We start from the raw sequence: 23,915 nt of genomic DNA on the forward strand, positions 1-23,915 counted from the left end.
ACACTGGCTTCACAGATAATGTGCAGTCTGTAGAAACAGGGGCTTTGAATTTTCAAATGATGTTCGCTAAACAACCATACAAAATTTCCCCTTGTGGGCTCATGAGTTTGAGCACATTGTGTTAGCAGGGATGTAGGATAAACTAAGGATTAGAAAACACTGTAGTGAAAAAGGGGTCATTTTCCTATTTGCATGATGAAGTCATGGGGTGTCTCAATTATTTCTAACTTAGGTCATGGGACAAAGTGAATCATGCCCAGCTTTTGCTGATACAAATTTGGATGAGAAAATAAATTTTGAGTACAGAGAATCTGTAGAGGATAAAGACAGTTTAAATGTGTGGATTAAAAATGTGAAGCACATTCAGGGAAATGTGAGGTATAGTACATTGGTAGGAAAAATAGAAAAGCATAGTAAAAGCACATATTTAAATGCTAGTTTCAACAGCAACAGTGTGTCTTCGTACAGGTTTACAGGGATTTGGCAAGACTACACCTTTGGTCATCATAAGGAATAAAGTGGAAGTGATTTTGGAACAACGAGATGTAATGAAACATTTAATATTCTGAAGGGAATGAAAAGGAAATATGTTGAGTGGATTCACTTGGTGTGGACGTCGAGAACTAGAGAGCATGATAAGGGCATCAGCTACTTCTGCGATGAGGAAGAATTTCTTCTCTCCGAAGCGAGTCTTTGGAATTATCTACTCTCTAATGCTGCAGATGCTCAATCATTCATGACATTCACTGATGAAATTGTTACATTACTGGATTGCAGGGCGATCAAAGCTAAAGGGAATTATGCAGAAAAGTGGAGGTGAGAGGAATGGTCCACTCAGCCATGAACTTACTGTATGGGTCAAACATGTCAATCTTCCTATGCCCTCGCGTCCGGATGGCATTAACATTGAACAGCACCTCATATTCCGCCTGGGGACCTTGCGTCCGGATGGCATTAACATTGAATTCTCCCAATTTTGCTAGCCCTTGCTGTCTCCTCCCCTTCCTTAACCCTCTAGCTGGCTCCTCCCACCCTCCCATCCGCCCGCCCTCGGGCTCCTCCTCCTCCCCTTTTCCTTCCTTCTCCCCCCCCCACCCCCCATCAGTCTGAAGAAGGGTTTCGGCCCAAAACGTCGCCTATTTCCTTCGCTCCATAGATGCTGCTGCACCCGCTGAGTTTCTCCAGCAATTTTGTGTACCTTCCTATGCCCTACTCCTTTCCTAGTTTAAAAAAAAAATCATGTGTTTAATTTCACTATAGCTCGATTGTGTTAGGACATATGTTAAAGCTTCAGATCACTGAGTAACTTGAATAAAATGAGAAGAATTCCCAACCGTTCATATGACAATAATACTGATGGACTATACGTTCACAATAATCATATCAATCTTACAAAAACACCGTAAAAATATCCTAGTTTAAATTGAAAAGGGAACCTAATTTCTAATGTTAGAAATTGAACTTTGTTTTAAATCTTCATTGCACTAATCTAATGTTATGTGAATGAGAATGTTATATTCATTATAGACACATTCTTTACGTCTTATCATGAACAATAAATTACATTAATTAATAATTTACTGTTAATTGATTAAAATTACATTTATTATTTCTTAGTGTTGAACTGGATTTCAAGCAACAAGAAGACAAGTTTCAACCCATTATGAGAAAACTCCATTCTACCGAAGAAACTCAGGTTTCAACCCTGCCTTACACACAAGAATTTTGTTCATCTGCCTATCAAAAGCAAAAACCTAACAAGACTGAATCAAAAAAGCATGGGAAATGGAAACTATGGTTCCTTTAACAAAACCTATTAAGATTTCTAAATGTTAATTTCGTTCATTTGAAGTGATCACTTTTTTTGAGTGGTTTGAAAATTGAGCTGAATATTGAATTACCAGAAGTTTAAAATCAGCATCAGTCAATTCAAGGCATTATTCAGCCCAATCATGCAATGTTGAGAATTTTACTACAATGCATGATAACAAAACTACGTTTTTTTTTTAAAATTATTTACAGTTGAGTTAGAGTTACAAATATGAAGTATCAATTCCAATGTATACATTCAATAATTATTTGTATTAACCAATTAAGTGTTATGGTTTGACCTGTTAACGCCATTTCATGTTCTGCCAGTCAGCAAGATATTCTAATGCCTTCTTCTATTAAATAACACTGCAGAAAATTACAGAAAGCTGTACTTTTACAGGAATTTCATACTTTAAGTTAAAGGCATGAAATTAACACGTTGAAGCTGACGGCAGATTCGGGAGGAAGAGCACAATCTTCAAATAGGTATGCCAGGATAAATATTAACAATGCTTCTCAGAAAGCTTTACATGCCAAAAGATAGCCCAGTAAATCTGCTTCTAAAATAGAATCATACCTAACATTAATACTGCGTAATGTTTTACCAAATCACTTTTATGCACTCTTCATGTAAAACATATGAATTGTACTCTTATGCATAAGCAATGATGCATCTTTAAGCATTTCCATTTGACAGCTCTGGCACAGAGTATATTTTTCTTCATTAAGAATATTTTTATGTAATAGTATTCAAAAACTAAACCAAATGGAAATATCAACCACAAGTAAATGCATTATTTTTAACGGGGCAAGGGAAGAACTAATAGCAACCACAGTAAAGGCTTTTTAAAAAGAACTGTGTTAGGCAATGTACAAGGTAGAAAACAAGCTGTATAAGAATTCTGTGGAATATAATGAGTATCCCGCATATGATATGGATTTTGTTCCTTTACATTATAATACTAAACACCACAAGGAGACTAGAATGTATGAAGTGGCTTTTGTCATATGTAAACATTAGTTTTCACATAAGTACTTTGCACTACAAAAATATTTCATTTTCTTGTACGAGTTGAAAGAATCACTTGGTTAAACATTAACTCAAGTGTATATTTGTAATGCAGCATAAATGAATATGAAATAGTTTAACTGTAAAGACGAAAAATTACTTTCATATTTAGTGCAATCTTATTGGAAAATTATTTTAACATTTAATCTTTGTAAATTATCATAATAAATGCAATTAATTTTACATCAACGTTGCTTCGATCTGTAAATCCAGTTTAAGAAAATCTTGAAAGTAATATTTTAGGGAGCAAATATTTTTAGTATTAGAAAAATCAGTTTAATATTCTTTTAAAAATGCTGTGTCACATGATAATTTTGAAACTCAAATTCAAATGCTGAAGTAAATCAAATAGTTGATTTGTACATTCATGGATAAGATCTATATGCTAGTGAACCTCAAATGCAATGCTTCATTATCCATTATCCTGTTTTTGTTTAATCTGACTTAACTTTTAAAATAATGCAATATTTGCACACTTTTAATTTATTAGAAAATCAGATCAGAAATTCAGAAAATTAGAGTTGAAGGCTACTGCTCCAAAATGGAAGATAGGGAGATCTTATATACTATTTACAACAAAATCTAACATCAATAGTTTAATTCATTAGACTTCCCCAAGTACCAAATGCACACTTGCTTTCCTCCATTAAGAAGGGCAGTTGAAACATGACCCATCTTGATCCTCTTGCACAGTATGCCAAAAAATTGAAACAGAGGTTGAATTTTCTTCTATATTATTGAACATCTTATTCTCCTCAGTTCAAAATTTCAAATCTTAATGTCTTGATTTTACATCTTATTGATTCTTCACTGTCATGCTTCTTTTTTTTTGTGGGGGTCTTTCTGTTTTAGGGAATAGGTAGATGTCCAGTAAAGGAGACTAGATGAAGGAAAGATACTGAACTATTTTTTTTTTAAACAATAAAAGGCTGCAAGGTGTAAAGTAACAATCTGTGGAATATATATTATGTCTATGAAACATAGCGTTATACCATAGTGGAAATTAGATTCTAGGATATATATTTTTGATTCAACTGTTAATGATGATTGGTGAAAATTTTGAATTTGAAAACATTATTATCTTTTTTAATTGCTACAAGTGTCAACAAAGCTCCACAATGAGCACTGTTGCCTGAAGAAGGGTCTCGATCCGAAAGGTCACCCATTCCTTCTCTTCAGAGGTGCTACCTGTCCCGCTTAGTTACTCCAGCTTTTCATGTCTATCTTCCATATAGCTAGAGATCCCAGTTGTGGAGATTGTGCAAATCTACCAAATGCAATGCTGTTGAGGCCAATTAAGTGAAATTGCAGGGAGTGCCCCCAAAAAGCATGCATAGGCAATCTCTGAAAACAAACCCCCAAACCAATATTTATGCTCCAGGCAATGCCCTCTCTTGGCCTTCCAACATCAAATTAGTTTCAGCAGCAATATTTAAAGGGATCATTCACAATTTACAAGTTGGTTGCTGCTTTATTTCATTTGGTTGTTCCAAGATTCTGTAAATGTCAAGCTTTTCCGATCAGCTTTTTTTGCAAATGAATGGCTTTCCCTTTGGAATACAGCATGACTCCAGATCAAGTCAATCAAACTTCTAAAAGATAAATAAGCTGGATAAAAGAATTTGCAGAATGCCATTTAAGTCTACGGCGTTCTGAGAGCAATTCTCCTATTTGACCCTCACAAAGGACCAATGCAAGAGGCACCTGCACTTCAATAAGTGTGCTTGGAACAAAGTATGCCTCTTAATGTAACTATGGTACATGACAAGGCCAACATAACATCTGCCTGATCAGATGATTTAGCATTGAACCGTTATATATATCTCATTCCTTCAATGTTGGAACTGAAGATAATTTCTATATTTCAGTTTTCTGTCAATTATTGTACTGACACTGTCTATTCAAAAAGTGCTAATTCTTGCCAGAGCACAACAGGCAGTGAAAATATGCAGCTTCTACTGGGATTACTAGGAACTCCCCCTGAGACAGAGTGCTATTGAGTACATGCACATCATTTGCAAATGCTTCCGATCAGCTCCACCCAAGTGTGAAAAAGATGCTCCTGATGGCTCATGTGCGACTATGGACAGTTATGCCTCATACTCTGGAAGCAGATTCCATTCAGCCAATGGATCAGCTGCACTTGATCCTCCATGAATAAATCAAGGCAGTGCGCATTGAGAACATAGTTGATGAATTTGGTTTACTGTCCATGTACACACTTGGAAGAAATGCAAATTTAGATAAAGGTAAATCACTGATATCCCCAAATACCTCTTCCTTTCTCTGGATGTTTGAGAAGGACTCAAGAATAATTATCAAAATTTGCAATCATCTGTGACACTCTGTAAATGCCTATCCATCACAAGAGGATCGCCCTAGATGCCAATTTATAGTTTTGATAAGCAGTTGAGGTGGAAGAGGAGGAATTAAAAATTCTGGATACAGTCTAGAAAAACACTTTCCGGCTAAGCCATCCATGAAGAAATCATTAAAAAACAAGTAATTACGACCATCCACCAGCTATCCCAAACCTTACCTTTTCTCCACAATTGAACATCAGTCAAATGCAGAAAATACCAAGGAATAAACCCTACAAAGAAAACTCTAATGAGGTCCTACATTAACCCATCAAAACCCAGTTTAAGCATCAGTGAATGAATTGCTGCAGGTGTAATTTGGCAGCATTGGCCATGATTTTTTTCATCACTCCGTTTTGGGACATATTTGCCCACATTAGATTCATCCTGCTTTGTCAGGGGCAATTTTCTTTTTTGTCAGCTAAACATTAAATGTGCAACTAGATCTGGAACAAATGATCTCAAAATCCTTGCTGTATTTGTTTAGATGCCACGAAGAGTAAATCAAATTGATTTCTGTAATAAAATAAAGAATGTTGTGAAATATTCATTGGCTAAGGCAGCATTAGGTGGAGAGAGAAGAACAAGAGATAACATTGAAGATTGATTGCCTTTCACTCCACAGATGCTGCCATTTTCTATTTTCATTTCTAATTTACCGCATTTGCATTTTTTAGCTTTTGGTTTCCGGCAGGTGGCAGAAAGAGGCCAAGATACAGTGCCCTCCATAACATTTGGAACAAAGACCCATCATTCATTTATTTGCCTCTATATTCCACAATTTGAGATTTGTAATATGAAAAAATCACATGTGGTTAAAGTGCACATTGTCAGATTTTATTAAAGGATATCTTTATACATTTTGGTTTCACCACGTTGAAATTACGGCTGTGTTATACATAGTCCCCCCATTTCAAGGCACCATAATGCTTGGGGCACATGGCTTCACAGGCATTTGTAATTGCTCTTAATTGCCTCCTTAATGCAGGTATAAGAGAGCTCTCAGCACCTAGTCTTTCCTCCAGTCTTTCCATCACCTTTCGAAACTTTTATTGCTGTTTATCAACATGAGGACCAAAGTTGTGCCAATTAAAGTTAAATAAGCCATTATGAGACTGAGAAACAAGAATAAAACAGTTAGAAACATCAGCCAAACCTTAGGCTTACCATAAATCAACTGTTTGGAACATCATTAAGAGAGCACTGGTGAGCTTACAAATTGCAAATGGACTGACAGGCCAAGGAAGACCACAGCTGATGACAGAAGAATTCTCTATATAATAAAGAACAATCCACAAACACCTGTACGACAGATCAGAAACACTCTTCATGAGTCAGGTGTGGATTTGTCAATGACCACTGCCTGCAGAAGAGTACATGAAGAGAAATACAGAGGCGACACTGCAAGATGCAAACTACTGGTTAGCCGCAAAAATAGAATGGCCGGTTTACAGTTTGTCAAGATGTACTTAAAAGAGCAACCACAGTCCTGGAAAAAAGTCTTGCGGACAGATGAGACGAAGATTAACATATCAGAGTGATGGCAAGAGCAAAGTATGGAGGAGAGAAGGAACTGCCCAAGATCCAAGGCATACCACCTCATCTGTGAAACACAGTGGTGGGGGTGTTATGGTCCTGGCTTGTATGGCTGCTGAAGGTACTGGCTCACTAATCTTAATTGATGATACAACAGCTGATGGCAGTAGCATAATGAATTGTGAAATGTAAAGACCCATCCTATCTGCTCGTTCAAACAAATGCCTCAAAACTCATTGGCCGGCGGTTCATTCTACAGCAAGACAATGATCCCAAACACACTGCTAAAGCAACAAGGGAGTTTTTCAAAGCTTAAAAATGGTCAATTCTTGAGTGGCCAAGTCAATCACCCAATCTGAACCCAATTGAGCATGCCTTTTATATGCTGAAGAGAAAAACTGAAGGGGACTAGCCCCCAAAACAAGCATAAGCTAAAGATGGCTGCAATACAGGCCTGGCAGAGCATCACCAGAGAAGACACCCAGCAACTGGTGATGTACATAAATCACAGACTCCAAGCAGTCATTACATGCAAAGGATATGCAACAAAATACTAAACATGACTACTTTCATTTACAAGACATTGCTGTGTCCCAAACATTATAGTGCCCAGAAAAGGACTTAAACACTGCTGTAATTTATACACGGTGAAACCAAAATGTATAAAAATTGCCTTTCTTAAAATCTGACAATGTACATTTAACCACGTGATTTTTTTCTATTACAAATCCCAAATTGTGGAGTGCAGAGGCAAATAAATAAATGATGGGTCTTTGTCCCAAACATTATGGAGGGCACTGTGAATAATGGGCACTGTGGTTTAAAATAGCTGTAAGTAATTCACTTCAGCACACGTCATTAATAAAGTGGATGTCCTTTACCCATTGGGCAAATGTCAGTTTCTGAAGGGCAACCCCATTAGTCTCATTCCACCTTTCTTAACTTCACTGTATTCATGCAACTCACACACCTGCCCATAAACTCCCTTTGACTTTTTTTGCCATGTCTATATGGTGTAATTATTGCAGCCAATTAAGGTGGGAACAAGTCTTTGTCCAGGTAACCGGAGCACCTGGACAAAATTCACACAATCATGGAGAAAAAGTGGAAACAGCACCTGAGATCAGGATCAAACCAAGTCTCTGGACAGTGAAGCAACACTACTAATGACTGTGCCACTACGAGCTCCATTTGGTTTATTTATGAACAAAATAACATTGCTTCATTTTGAGATGAAGATAATTAAAACATTCTGTTGCCGGAATCACAAGTTGATTTTCTTGTAAAATTATTAATAAATGGATAAATTCTCTCAGTATGTCTTTAGAACAAGAGAGTTAAACAGGAGAGATTAAATATGTGTGATATTTGATGAGTTTAAAATGTTCTTTGGTTCTACCATTGTTGTGCTCACTGATCTGGAAAATTCAACCAAGGATTCTCAGTAAAGATGAAAGAGTTTAGGGTGCCCTCAGGGTCACAAAAACATGTAAAACACCCAATTCCACAGCATTTTCTGCCAATGTCCAAATATTTCGTCAGGTTATTATGCCGATTTTTTTTTCTGTCTGGAGATTTTAAGTCTCAGCTGTGAAAAAGCAAATTATTTTTCACATAATCTCCAAGTCATAATGTTGATATAAAACAATTAAAGCTTTTAACATAAAGTGTTCCATTTTAACATTCATGACCAGAAGGTGGCCTACTCGTCAGAAAAATGTGCATGGGTGGGATTATGGGTATGGAAAAGAGAAAACTGATGTACAACAATTAGGAAATAATACTGTGTACTTTTATATCCCTTGTATTAATCCTACAAACGTAGGCATAGTAATCAGTAAAAGACAATTCCTAATGTCGTGACAGATAATGGTGGCAGATTTTGAGTAAGGCAGATTTGAGTGCTTGACAGCCTCTATTAGAGCTATTTCTGTTTTGGTATTTAGTCACATTTGCCTCTATTTACTTTATTTTAAATGGAGGATTCCCAGATTGTTTTTGTAAGCCCATAAAGATCACCATGATTGATAGGAACCAGAGTTGACCATTCCAGCTTGGTTATTATTCAGTACGATTATTCAGTAGGATTCTGACTTTCTCTTAAGAAGGAACTGCAGATGCTGGAACAATCGAAGGTAGACAAAAATGCTGGAGAAACTCAGCAGGTGAGGCAGCATCCATGGAGCAAAGGAATGGGTAACATTTCGGGTTGAGACCCTTCTTCAGACTGATTCAGAACAGGTTGAAACTCATTAGTGATTAGAAGTTGATTAGATTGAAACATATACAATTATCAATGGACTTTCAGGGTAAATGCTGGAAGGATATTTCCTCTTCTGGAAGAGTTCAGGACCTAAAGAACACTCTGAAGAAGGGTCTCGACCCGAAACGTCACCCATTCCTTCGCTCCATAGATGCTGCCTCACCCGCTGAGTTTCTCCAGCATTTTTGTCTACCTGACATGCTCACTTTGCTGCCCTTTTCCCATAGTCCTTAATTCCTTGCTGATTAGAAATCTATTTCAGCCTTATACCCAAACTCAGACAATTCGTCTTTGTCTTAATACTAAATGGCTGCCCCCATATACTGAGGCTATGTCTTTAGGTCCTGAATGTGTAGGAAAGAACTGCAGATACAAAATGCTGGAGTAACTCAGCGGGACAGGCAGCATCTCTGGAGAGAAGGAATGGGTTATGATTCTGATTGAACTTTTTTAACACCTGCTGCAAGTGGCAATGGAGGAAGCCCAGGATGGAAAGATCTACACAAGAATGGGAAAGGGAGTTAAAATGGTTACCAAATGAGAGATCCAACAGGCTTTGGCGGACCTAGCGCATGTGCTTGGCCAAACTGTCACTGGGTCTATGCTTGGTCTAGCACTAGTGTTCAGCAAAATGGTGCCAAAGTGGAAATGGTTGAAAGTTTCAAGTTCCTGAGCATAAATATTACCAGCAATCTGTCCTGCATTAACCACAATTAATCTACATCCATAAAAGCAAAACAACGCCTCGACTTCTTCAGGAGACCAGGGAAATTCACTATGTCTCCCAACTTCTACGGATACATTGCAGAAAGCATATTATCAGGTTGCATCACAACTTGGTTTGGGATTAACTCCCAAAGACAGCAAGAAATTGCAGAGTTGTGGGTGTAGCCCAGTGTATTATACAGACAGCCAGCTCACCATTGACTCTTCTACACTTTTTTTTAAAGTTTGAGATACAGTGTGGAAACAGGCCCTTCAGCCCGCCAAATTTGTGCTGACCAATGATCGCCCATAATTCTAGTTGCATCCTACCACACCCTTTGGACAATTTACAGAAGCCAATTAACCTGCAAATTGGTGTAGCCGGAGAAAACCCATGTGGTCACAGGTAGAACAAATACAGATTCCATACAGAGGGCACCCATAGTCAGGATCAAACCCGGGTCTCTGGCGCTGTAAAGCAGCAGCTCTATTGCAGTGCACTGTGCCGCCCACTTCATGCTGCCTTGAGAAAACTGCTAAGATAATCAAGGATTTTTTTTCTCTCCTGGGTCATTCTCTCTTCTCCCTACTGTCCCATCAGGCAGAAGATATAAAATATTGAAAGCACATATCATCAGACTCAGGAACAGGTTCTTCCCCCTGTTATCAGACTTCTGAACAGTTCTACCATAAGCTGGGTGTCGCCCCAATCTTCCAACCTATCCAATTGCATAGATGAGACATTCTGGAACTGTAACGCAACAATGCTGAAAACTATATTCTGCACTCTTGTTTTTGCTCTTTGGTCTACCTGTATAACTTGATTGTATTCATATGTAGTATTATCTGATTTAAATGGATAGAACGCAAACAATAGCTTTTCACTGTATCTAAGTACACGTGACAATAATAAACCAATACCAATGTCATATATACACTGAAAAAGTGAAGCAATTTAGATTTTACATTTTGTGAGCTGCTTTTTTGATTTTCTATTACTTCTGCTATGTGGAAGAATAAAAATTGTTTAATAAAGTCTTTACAATTTTAGGACATTTTGCTTGATAATAGTACTTAAAGAAATTGTTTGTTTTTTGAATGAAAGCTGCTAAGTCGACTGCATCAAATTTCAGTTACAACATGAGTCCAAAAAATGTTTTGAAAAAATTTGAAAATGTGCTGATCAGCTCTGATCCCCAGGAGTTTGGGAGTTAGTGGTGGAAGACATGGTACCAAAATGTTGGAACAGGTAATTATTAGTATTCTACGGGGAACAAATGGCAATTTTCTATTTGTCACAGAAGGGAGGTACAAGTGCAGAACTTGGATACATCTTCTGTGATGGTGATCAGTGTGGGGGAATATGGTAATGGATTGGAGGGTAGGGATTGTAGATCCTGTCTGAACTAATACTTCCATAGTGGTGCAGGAAAGTGAAGATTGGCACTTATGTGTCTGGGGGGGGTGGAAGCCAGCAGATCAACTGAACTGATGTCATAGAATTTGCTAAAGGTTGGAGAATGGGCGTCAGGGTAGAGGAATATAATTGATAGAAAAGGGTATACTGTATGCAAGTGCCTCACTTCCTCAGAAACCACCCATGTTAGTAGTGCAGAAATCAATCGTAATTGTCCAGAGTGTCCAACAACACACAATCCAACAAGAATGCTTTTCAAGTTCTCCTGCAGTATAGTGAAAGCAGCAATGCTTAAAGGATGTCACTCTAGTTGATCTAAAATATAAAATTGTTTAACATTGAAGTGATATTACTCACCCATCAGATAAAAATCCTGCATTTGCATGACTTTAGTTTGTATGTACGGATGGAAAATACTGAAAGAAAATTAACTATATAGATTTTACTGCATTGCATAACCTGTTATTTTGTGGATCTGACGAAACTAAATTTAAACTAGATTTCCTAGTAGAAAAACCTAAATGAAATGCTGCGGATCTGTGATTTGAGGCATTCTTTTACATAGAAATGAACAGAATTGAGCAAAAGGGTAGAGCATCTTGAAATAGCGTCATACACCGGTCGACTGATGATTCTGTGGGCCATGCTCACATTTCAGATTTAAGAGTGCTATACAACAAATCTCTCTACCTTGCTTATCAACTGTTGGCAAACAGCAACAGAATACAACATGTAATTTAAACACTTAATTGAGTTTATCTTTAATTTTCAGGATAGCTATGAAAAATGGGCTTACATTTATAAACATAGCAACAACTGTAGCCAAATTGTTATCTCAATGAAGATTTAAAGTTTTTGTATTTACATATAAAACACACATTAGGTCGTTTGAAACAATCCAAGTGTTTTTCAGAGAAATAATAAAAATGATAAGATATGTACATTTTATGTGGCAGATGTGGTGAAGACGGAGGAATTGGGAGTCTTTGCAGAAGGCTAGTTGTGAAGAAGTGCAGTCCAGATAGCTGTTCACATCCTTGTATCCCTTTGTTATCACCTCTTCCCCAGCCAACAATGGGCCATTATGGGCTCCACCCTTCCATGGTCATCTTTTGCCACCACTGGAATGTTCTAGCATTTTCTGGCCTCCAGTTCCCACCGCTCTACTTTCTGTGCGAAGAAGGGTCCTGACACAAAACATCATCAATCCTTTTTCTCCAGAAATGCTACCTGACACGTTGATTTATTCCAGCACTTTGTGTCCATATTTGGTTTGCCAGCATCTTCAGTTCCTTTCTACACACCATCGTTGTGGTAACTACTGAGTAGAAATTTAACCCAACCACCCATATACTGTAGCTGTCAATATCAGAGGTGGGTATTCTATAGAAAACGTTTCACATCCTAACATCCTGAAGCCTTTCTATCATCTACAATGCGCAAGTTGTACAATGGAATGCTCTTCACATGCTTGGATGAGTAGAATTCCAAAATTACACAAGATTAAAACCATTCAGGAACACGCTGGCAGCAGGAACTCTGTCCACCCAGTCCATTACCCTAAACATAGATTTCTTCCACTCCCAGTCCACAGTGGTTGCAGCATCTGCAAAACGACCTGATCTCCCGGTGGCTCAACACTTCAACTCCCCCTCCCATTCCGAATCCGACCTTTCTGTCCTGGGCCTCCTCCATGGCCAGAGAGAGGCCCATCGTAAATTGGAGGAGCAGCACCTCATATTTCATTTGGGCAGTTTACACCCCAGCGGTATGAACATTGACTTCTCCAATTTCAGGTAGTCCCTGCTTTCTCCTCCCCTTCTCAGCTCTCCCTCAGCCCACTGTCTCCGCATCTTCCTTTCTTCTTCCCCCCTTCCCCCCCCACCCTCACATCAGTCTGACCCGAAACGTTGCCTGTTTCCTTTGCTCCATAGATGCTGCCTCACCCGCTGCGTTTCTCCAGCATTTTTGTCTACCTTCGAATTTCCAACATCTGCAGTTTCTTCTTAAACATGATTACTCACCTAGGTCACTTTAATACAACAAACTCCAACCAAGGAGGGAAAAGACAACAAGCTCATGGAAATACCACCACATACAGGGTCCCCTACAAATTGCGCAACTTGCAAACTTGTAATTATGTTACCAATTCTTAACCATCACTGGGTCTAAATGACAAAATTCATCCCCCAACAGCATTGTCACAATGTGTTTATTGGAAGGGTTCAAAGTGGTGGCTCTCACCATGTTCTCAAGGGCATTTTGAGCTGAGCAATAAACACTAGCCTTACCAACAATAGCTAGATCCTATTGGAAATGAACAAAAATGTTACTCTCTGCATGGATGCAAACCAATTTGTTAAGCATTCCTTATGTGATAACAAATTTAAATAGAAAATACTTGAAATTAATAAGACTGAACATAACTGGTCAAGATGATCAATGGTGGCATCATTTAGGATTATTAACATCATATCCACACCTAATGCAACAAAATGTTTAATCCACAAATGTTGGCATTATTTTACCCAAAAAGTGGTAAAAATATAATCTCTAAAATTCTTCTTAGTCATGCCCACAAGTAGAGCAAAATTGAAAAAGACTTCCAGTGACAAGAGCATTCAAACCTTAGGCATGGCATACAAAATCATACAGTAATTTGCATTTCTGTTCTAATAAATATCATATTTTTGCATGTAACTGAGATAAGAATACTTCACTTAGGGAACTTTGATATATCTAATTGGTTCTCAAATGGATGAAGAATTAGAAATCACAAAGCAAAATTGTGAAAGTATCCATTTACCCTTCAAAATGGTTTTATTCCCATCTCAATTAAGTTTGACATTATCAACCAAAACATCCTTGCACATTTTCTCATCCTATTCTCTGCTGCACAGCCTTGTTTCCCTTGTGTAAGTTTCTGATGACTAGTTGACTTAACATTTTCCACAACAGCACTAGAATTGTTCTAATGGAATTAAATACTGTGAGATATATGAACAATGTTGAATCAAATTGAAGTTAGCTCTATTTAATTTAAATTTCGTAAATGTATTATTTTTATGGGACTATTACCATATCACACATCAATTAAATTGTTTTCTCCCAATGCAGATTTATTTTAATCTAATTAACTTCACACTAATTTTCTAAGAATTAATATTCTAAATCGTAAATAAGTATTACAAAAAATGCAGAAATGATTTGGTATGTATTTAAAAGCCTGAGCTAACCTTTGCTGGGATACCTCAGAATGTTCCCTTCCTTTATGAATATCAAGTAGTGCAATCAAATGAAAACCAACGATGAGATGCAAGTTGAATCATTGCTCCACAGGGCAGTGACCTAGGCCAGAGCATTCATCAATAAGCGAGTTCGGTATTCTGACTGCGCATGCCCAGGTCACAGGTCATTCATGATAAACATTCTCGGCAACTGTGTTGCTGCATGTATACAGACCTGCGTTTCATCCAGTCATACGGAGAAGAAGTGCTAACTCCAGCTCAACTCTGCCTGTCCCGCCGGGATACCGACAGCCCTGGACTGACGGAACACCAGCCCAGAGCAGTGGAGTTAGCGCTTCTTCTCCTAGCAGGCTGTAAACCTGGGCCGACACTGCTCCGGGCCGGTGTCCCATCACTCCAGGGTCACCCCGGACATCTCCGCCGCCCCCAGACAGAGATGAGACACTCGGGAGGGGACGATGACGGTCCAGTAGCAATTCAACAGCACTTGCTGCGCCAGAGACCCGGGTTCGATCGTGACTACGGATGAAACGCAGGTCTGTTTATCGCGAGTGACATTTGACAAATTCTTCGCATTTTTCGGAATACCAAACTCGCTTATTGCCATTCTTCCAGCATAAGGTTCAAAATGCGGAGGATCACTTGGATCCATAAGAGACAGGGGATGATGATTGTAAATAGGATCAATATGGAATGGATGGTTGGCAGAAGAGACTATTTCTGTGCGAGAGAGAGACCGAGAGAGCGAGGGATTGAGAGAGAGAGAGAGACCGAGAGAGAGATCGAGAGAGAGACCGAGAGAAAGAGACCGAGAAAGAGAGCGAGAGACCGAGAGAGAGACCGAGAGAGAGAGCGTAGACCACCCATATTAATCCAATGCCATCTATAATCTCCACTGGACACATGTGCATGCCACCCTTTACATGGTATTACGGTACTACACAGCTTTACACTAGCAAGGTCAATCGTCTCTCTCTCTCTCTCTCTCTCTCTCTCTCTCTCTTGCTCAAGCCACGCGGAGCTAGATGAGAATGGTCCTGTTTGCCTATGGAATAAAGATTGATCTTCACTATGTGTGTTGCTGTGGATCATTCATAAACATGGTGCCAGGAGTGGGATACAAACCAACGCCTCCAAAGGAGACTGCAAAGTCTCCGTCTGCGGGCTTAGACATCCTAGTGGGACAAACAGCTGCAGACGAAACGCTACAATCGCTGGCCACTGTCATCCGCCGCGGCTGGCCAGACAAACAGCACCACCTGCCGCAAGCCGTCTGCCCTTTCTTCCCTGTCCACGATAAACTGGTCATTCAAGGCGGCATTATAATGCAAGGACATAAGGCAGTCATCCCGACGTCTCTTCACAGCAAGTACTTCGATATTGTCCATGGGAGCCATCCTGCTGCAGAAATAACACTCCAACATGCAAAAGGTATGCTTTTCTGGTCTGACATGGCTGACTACATTCTCGAGAAAGTTGTTGCCTGTCCAATAGCCTGACCCCGCACCAACAGAAACAACCACTTCTCCCGCACCCCAATCCGGACCTACCCTGGTCCACAGTAGCAGCCAACATCTTTGAGTGGCACAGCAAACAATACCTGGCTCTTGTCGATTCCTACTCAGGATGGTTTGAAATCGACCTGCTCTGTAGCTCGACCTCAGCCATGGTCATTCAAAAACTCACTCGCCACTTCTCTGTCCATGGGGCACCCCTAAAGCTCCTCTCAGACAATGAAACTCAATTCTCCCGTCAGCTCTTCAGGGATTTCACGAAATGCTGGGACTTTCACAACACCACCAGTAGCCACGAGTACCCGCAGTCCAACGGCCTGGCCGAGCGCGCGGTAAGAAGTACAAAAGACCTAATGGAACGCTCACGCAGGGCCGGATCCGATGTTTATCTCGACTTACTTAACCTACGGAACATCTTCCGCGGCCCTCTCCTGGGATCTGCAGCCGAGCGGCTTGTGTCACAGCGAACCCGCTCCACCCAGCCTATGGCCAAGCAATTACTAGAACCACAAGTTTGTGCACTGTCGGTGATCCAATCCCAGCTCCAACGCCGCCGCGACATACAAAAAAAACCCAGATAAAACCAGTTCTCCGCTTCAACTGCACAACAAGGGACAAGTTGTTCGCTTACGGTCACTCTGAGGTTACGACCGCCTCAGAGTCATTCTGGGGTCAACTGCAGTCACGCTTGTACTTGGTTAGTATTGACAACGGCATCTATCGGCGAACTTGCCAACACCTCCTCCCGGTTAATGAACCGGCACCTCCGTGTCCTTACCCGGACCAGCCCGCCGGTCTTCCTTCATGCTCTCCGAATGCCACTCCATCGATTCTTCCGTCGGTGCCAGCGCCATCCCTGCCTTCCCCGGTGTCCCCATCTCCTCCCATGTCTTCTCCTCCGCGTTCACCCGATAAGGGACTTGCTCCCTCAGAGAAGGATGAGGGACACGAGGGGTATTACCATACGCGTGCAAGTCGTGTCTGCAAGGCAAACCCGCTGAGTGGAAAATTCACCGGCCACACTTGAACTGTGCATGACCCGTCTTGTTTTATGTGCTCACATTTGCACAAGCATGTACACGTAAAATAATAAATGCCACACCTTATACTGGTGTTTTACAATATGTTCCACAAACCACTCTATTTATGCTTTGCTTCTTAGCTAGACTACACTTATTAATCCATGCCATTTATAATCTCCACTACACACATGTGCATGCCACCCTTTACATGGTATTACGGTACTACACAGCTTTACACTAGCAAGGTCAGTCGGTTTCAATGTTCCCGTTTGCCAATGGAATAAAGATTGATCTTCACTATGTGTGTTGCCGTGGATCATTCATAAACAGAGACCGAGACAGAGAGACCGAGAGAGAGAGAGAGAGCGAGAGAGACTGAGAGAGAGAGAGAGAGTGAGAGAGAGAGAGACCGAGATAGAGACCGAGAGTGAGACCGAGAATGAGACTGAGAATGAGACCGAGAGTGAGACTGACCAGCTGAGTCACAGCAGCACTTTGTGGGGTTTTTTTGTAATCTGCATCTGCAGTCTCTTGTTTCTACAATGAATAAAATGTTTGGCCCATTTAAAGGCAAACCACCATGCTAAGTCAATGCTAACTTGATATCAATTTGTCTGATTTAAGAATAGAAGACATACGCCATACAACATCTTGATTAGATCACAGCTGACCCAGTGCCTTGTTCATTTCCCACTCAATCCAGTTATTCATTTTATGTCAAAAGAGTATTGATCCCAGTCTTGAATATGCTCAACGAATGTGCAACCACAATCTTCTAGGAAGAGATTTCCAAAATGTATTAGTCTCTGAGTCTGGTTCAGCAGCTTGAATGTCCTGGAATATCAAGAAAAAGGTGGACACATTGGTGGTCCACCATGGATACTGACCTCCCCATAATAGAGAGGAGGAACAGCCACAAAAAAGACTGTCAGCATCATCAAATACCCACACCTCCCTTGCCACCCTCTTATTTCACTCCTATCATTAGGAAGAAAGGTAGAGGACCCTGAAAACCATGACTACCAGGTTCCAGAATACTTTCTTCAGAACAACCATCAAGCTCTTGAACAGTACACAATACTAACCAACAAACTATGGACTGTCCTGGGTTGCACTAGGACTTTGGCTTTTTTTGCACTAATATTGTGATTATTATTTTATTGAAATGGTATTGATCATATATTATCTATGCGTATTCTGTTACAGGCCTATTATTGATCAAAGTCTTCAATATGCTCAGTGACTGAGCAACCACAATCTTCTGAGAAAGGATTTCCAACTAGCTTCTGAGTCTTAACTCAAAATGATTTATTCTTTATCTAGAGATTCTGCCTCATAACTTTGGACTTTGTAGCCATTGAAAGAGCTCATCAGCTTCTATGCTGTCAATCCATTTTAGAATCTCACATAAAAGAATCTTGAACAAAAAATAATCTGCTGGAGGAGCTCAGCAGGCAGCATCTGGAGAGGGAAATGGACAGAAGACACTTTGTGTCAGAACATTTCTTCGGACCTGATTTCTAAGTCTAAAGGGTCCCGAACCGAAACACCCTCTGCCCATTTCCCTCTATAGATGCTACCTGATCAACTGAGTTTAGTTTAGTTTGTATTTAGTTTAGAGATACAGCATGGAAACAGACCTTTCGGCCTACCGAGTCTGCACCGAACGGTAATCACCCGTACACTAGTTCACCGTACACATAAGGGACAATTTACAGAAGCCAATTCACTTACAAACCTGTACGTCTTTGGAATGCTTGAGGAAACCGGAGCACCCAAAGAAAACCTATGCGGTCACAGGGAAAATATACAAACTCTTCCAAACAAATGTGTGTTTTTGCATCTTAAAATAATATTTTCAAATAAATCACTTTTAATTTCTCTTAATTCCATTAAGAATAGGCTAATCTAACAATTTTCACTCACAGGACAATCCCCATGCTTGAAATCATCATGTATACCTGTTGCACTTCATCTCCTTCGCAATACACTTGGATCAAGGTTTCAACTATTCTGTATTGCACTGATATGTAATTTTGCCAATATGGCTCAAAATGGTTATTCACAGCTCCATAAAGATTCCAACATTGATTTCAACAGGAACTTACTATTAGATCAGAATCACGTCCCATGGAGATGACAGTCCTGTTTACAGTTCTCAATAGTTTCTCCATTATTAACTGGACATGTCGCTGTGTTGGTCCCTAGGTTAAAAATCAATCAATGGAGTGTATTAATGAGCAATGATAGAAACAACATATTGACTGACGTTTACCATAAAAAGCCATTTTCATTGCAGGAAATCAATTATAATTGAACTTAGATTGAAAGTAATTTTACTAATGTCAATCAGACTTTGCTGCAAAGATATTTTATACCAATCAACGCTTTCAAAGTTAATAACAAAGAACAAAATAATAAGGAAGACACTAAAAAAGCACAGTGTAGGTGCTTATCATTAAGAACACATAAGTGTAATGATCTGGAAAGGCAGAAACAAGTCACACGATCAAGCCTTTGCCCACAAATGAGGCATAAAGGCTATGTACTACCTCCAAATGAACTGTCATCTTACTTCCAGAACCCCATCAATGCACATACCCTGTAGTAGTTGTAAAGTTTTAATCTTTGTTTAATCTTTTCTATTTGAAATTGAAAATGTTAATATTTTTTTTATGTAGTAATTGTTTCTTGGATGGTGGTCTTCACTATCTGAATCAGTTACAACCCGTACCTTGCATTTCTATAGCAGTCTTAAAGGTAAAATATAACCAGATGCTTCACAAAGGTTATTTTATAATTCTAGAGAAAATATATTCTGACAAAATATTTGTATTGTCTTGGGGCATTTCTCCTCTAAGAATGCAATACCTTAAGAGGTTGCAATAAACAGGTACCTATACTGGCAATCAAAAAATATCTATTCTTTAAAAACAAAAATGCTGAAGATGATTAGCAAGTCCAACAGTATTTGCAGACAGCCAACCTGAAACATATTTTTTCTCTCCACAATTGCTGATGACTTGATGAGTATTTCCAGCCCTTTCCAATTTTATCTCAGATAGATTTCAGGGGATTTTTTTGTTTTAGTCCATCCTTTCTGCGTCATATGAACAGGAAAAGCTCAAAGAATGTTAGTTATCCTAGGTTGTGTTGCAATCTGGTGTCATTGTGCTTCAGATCAGCAATTATTCTCAGCAAATCCAGTCACTTAGAGAGAGAGATTTTTCAGAATCGTGGAACAAATCATTTCCTCATTTTTTTCAGTATTTTTTTTTGTCCACAAGGAAGGAACTGAGGAGCCTTTTGGACCATGTTTCTTGTTTACTGCTTTGCAAGGGTCTATAACCTCAGATTCTTTCTATCCTTTTACTAACTTGCCAGTAGTTTCTTGAAGAATTTTAATATTTTGCCAGATAATTTCTGCATTTCTCCTATTTCAGTGTGCTAATTAGATATCTGGTACATGATCAGATTAAGTGTGCCATAAAGAATAAATAATGTAACAGATATAAAAAAGACATAAATGTATACAGACAGTTCAAACATTTGACAAACACTGGATAAATGTACTAACCACATCCTTTCTGTAGAGTACTTCAAGGATATTGCTAAGCAAATGGCAGCAAGCTTCCAGCTCCTCTTGCTTTTCTAAATGATATTTCAGCTGGTCTGTCATCATGGGTAGAAGAATGTCTCTGCATTCTAGACACAATGAACAACAGTATTCAAAATATAAAAACTACTATCTAATAAATAATTTCATTTGTTAGGATTGTTTGTAATCATCAGTGAATTATCCTTGTAATACATGGGAATTCATATACCAACATTAGAAATTTTCAATGTACACAACTTTTGACTTGGAATAGTTTAGAAAGGAATAGCCTCAAGGTCATAGGATTGCAAGCAATATAAGTGAGTTGCTTAAATTGAAAGTGAAAGAGAATTAAAGTCAAAGTACATACACAGCCGAACAAGACATAAAAAGAAAGTTGGTGGGAACTCATAGAAACATAGAAATTAGGTGCAGGAGTAGGCCATTCGGCCCTTCGAGCCTGCACCGCCATTCAATATGATCATGGCTGATCATCCAACTCAGTATCCCGTACCTGCCTTCTCTCCATACCCCCTGATCCCCTTAGCCACAAGGGCCACATCTAACTCCCTCTTAAATATAGCCAATGAACTGGCCTCAACTACCCTCTGTGGCAGAGAGTTCCAGAGATTCACCACTCTCTGTGTGAAAAAAGTTCTTCTCATCTCGGTTTTAAAGGATTTCCCCCTTATCCTTAAGCTGTGACCCCTTGTCCTGGACTTCCCTAACATCGGGAACAATTTTCCTGCATCTAGCCTGTCCAACCCCTTAAGAATTTTGTAAGTTTCTATAATATCCCCTCTCAATCTCCTAAATTCTAGATAGGATTCTAGATAGGATACTATGTTGAGATAAACTCAACATAGTAAGGACTCATGAAGATGCTAGGATGACAGGAAGAAGGAAAGTACAGTAAAGAACATTGATGAAAATACTGGCTGGAAATATCTTGGATAAACTGAAGTTGTTTCACAAATTGCTGAATTGAAAGAAGGAATGTGTAGGTCCAATTAGAAACCACAATTGCATGAGTCCAAAATATAGAAGGTAGACAAAAATGCTGGAGAAACTCAGAAGGGAGGCAGCATCTATGGAGCGAAGGAAAAGGTGACGTATCGGGCCGAGACCCTTCTTCAGCTTTCTGAACCCAAAATATAGAAGATCATTATGGTTATAAGGAAATGTTAGCTAAATATTTTTCTCCCCTTAATACACATATAAAATAAGAGGCTTCCACGAGTTGAAAAGAAAGTGAAATAATGGTGTTTTAATCAATAACTATGGGTCATGAATATAAATTAATTCATGGATTATCGAAGTGTCAAAGATAAAGAATTCATCTAAAAATATTGCGTTGTCTGGCACTTAATGCCTGAAAAGATAGCAAAACAAAAAAAAATGCATGAGTGTGAGCAAGCTCTTGGAGACCTAAAGTTATAAGGTTAACAGTTAAAAGATGAAAGTGGGGGTAATGCACATTGTTCCATTTTTGGCTGACACTCAACGTTCGGAATGGTCTCTTTCTTTTGTAAATTTCTCAAAATCTCTGAATTATACAGGTTATGAGGAAGACCATGAAAACATCTACATAGCTTAGTGTGGGTTAGAGTCATATTGGCCATATATTTCTCTTTTTTTTAAAGTGTACTTCTTTAAAATGGTCTGCTGATAATGTCCCACATCCTTGCTACTAGCAATATGTTACACAAAGAGAAAAGGGCAATCTAATCCTAATGCTCTTTATCTCTCTCTTGGTCTCATTTCAACAGAATTTCTCCGTTTTTCCAGCCACCTCCACTCCGCCCACCTGCTTCATCTGCAGTTGAAAACTAACTTGTTTTCCCTTTCCCAATTCAGATGAAGCAGTCTACACCCAAAATTAGAACATTTACTTTTTTCACAAGCTATGCCTGACCTGTACAGTGTTTCCAGTTTTTGTCTTTTTAATTTCAGGATTTCGAGCATCTGCACTTTTTGATTGTTATGCAAACAGCAAAATTGAATTTAGTAATAATTTGCCCCTAGCACTGCCACAACAAATTTAATTATTAATCTGCATTAAAACACAATTTAATTTAATTGTGTAAGATTCTATTTGGGCATTAACTTTAATCATAAAGTTAAAGACATGATCTCCACCCATAAAATATAAAGCAGTTACATTAAGTGCGTTTGAAAAGCCAGGCAGTTACATTTCTACAGCGATTGACTTGGTAGAGTAAACAGATGCATCTTGATGTAAAAGTTGTTTTGTAGATTAGTCACAATAGAAAATTAAATATTTTCTATGCACTCGAGCAATAGCTTCATCTCCTTATTCCAGATTTAATGAAAACCCCAAAGCAATGATAATTTACATTTTAGTGATTTTGTTATGCGAATTTAAAAGCCATTAAGTAGCTGGATGAAACAAAGCCACTGAAGTGATGCATGTTTAACTCACTTATCTACTCTGGAATTTCTTGAGAATATTTTAAATAACATTTCTGGAATTCTAAGGAATTTATTTGCACAAAGATAAGTTTCCACCAGCAGACATCAGAGGCAAAAAGTGAAATACAGAAAATTGCAGTTCTTGTGGAGTGAATTGATTTAAGCCCCCATAACATTCATAGTAGAAATGTACATTAAAGCCTGGCAAAAACTCCATTGTTACAGAAAATTGTATGTCAATTAGAAGAAAATCTTACTCACCATGCTGTGTGAAGAGGTCACTGTGCACTATTTCAATCAAACAGTAGAGCTTTTGACGCACAAGTCTGCCCGGTGGAACATTATGAATGAAGTCTGTAAACAATTTGCTGTCAGGAAGGTAGTTAGAGGAACCATGAGTAAATTATAATTTAATGAGGGTCCCACACAGATCAAAAACATCACTTTATTGTGTAAGTTCTCTTTTAATAAGGTTTTTCATTTGGGAAGAACATTTTTCTGGACCCTAAATTCCTACTACATGCCTGGATTTCTTCATATTTGATAAAGCTACATGCAGGAAATTTGGCCAACAACATTAAATGCTTGAGGGTTTTTTTTTAAGATCACATCACTTCAACTTGGTCTAAAAGTAATCATTCTTCACTTCTCAGATATGGTCAATGTCAGTATAAAAATGAAAAAAAAATAATAATATTTTAGGATTCGTCTTATGTGACTTGTTATAAGTAACATAGCAAACAACAACAACAATGCTTTTTTCAGAACTATGTGACAGATTTAGTCATTCAATATTTGTACCATCCAGGTCAATAGGTTTCAAGTTGATTAACAACCCACCTGGCTGACTGAATAATCCAATCTGAATGCTTAAACTATATATGTATTAATTCCACATATATTTTACTTTATTCGTGTTTTATTCTGCACACAGGAGA

General features: G+C 38.8%; 2 protein-coding genes across 2 annotated transcripts in view; one reads left to right on the top strand and one right to left on the bottom strand.

The window, feature by feature from the left end:
• The window catches only part of LOC129703962 (inhibitory synaptic factor 2A), a 45,606-nt gene extending 36,424 nt beyond the window's left edge, over positions 1-9,182 (top strand). The window contains exon 4 of the mRNA XM_055646709.1: positions 1,618-9,182. Within this exon, the coding sequence (XP_055502684.1) occupies positions 1,618-1,807 (190 nt within the window). The 3' untranslated portion in view covers positions 1,808-9,182. The remainder of the gene's footprint in view (positions 1-1,617) is intronic.
• Positions 1-23,915, bottom strand: part of dock1 (dedicator of cytokinesis 1) — a 443,854-nt gene that overhangs the window by 289,242 nt on the left and 130,697 nt on the right. Inside the window, exons 25-27 of the mRNA XM_055646705.1 lie at positions 23,239-23,345; positions 20,524-20,651; positions 19,055-19,150 (exon numbers count right to left, since the gene is read on the bottom strand). Coding sequence (XP_055502680.1) covers positions 19,055-19,150; positions 20,524-20,651; positions 23,239-23,345 — 331 coding nt within the window. The remainder of the gene's footprint in view (positions 1-19,054; positions 19,151-20,523; positions 20,652-23,238; positions 23,346-23,915) is intronic.

The sequence above is a fragment of the Leucoraja erinacea genome, chromosome 15 (genome assembly GCF_028641065.1).
Source record: "Leucoraja erinacea ecotype New England chromosome 15, Leri_hhj_1, whole genome shotgun sequence".
NCBI classification, from domain to species: domain Eukaryota; kingdom Metazoa; phylum Chordata; class Chondrichthyes; order Rajiformes; family Rajidae; genus Leucoraja; species Leucoraja erinaceus.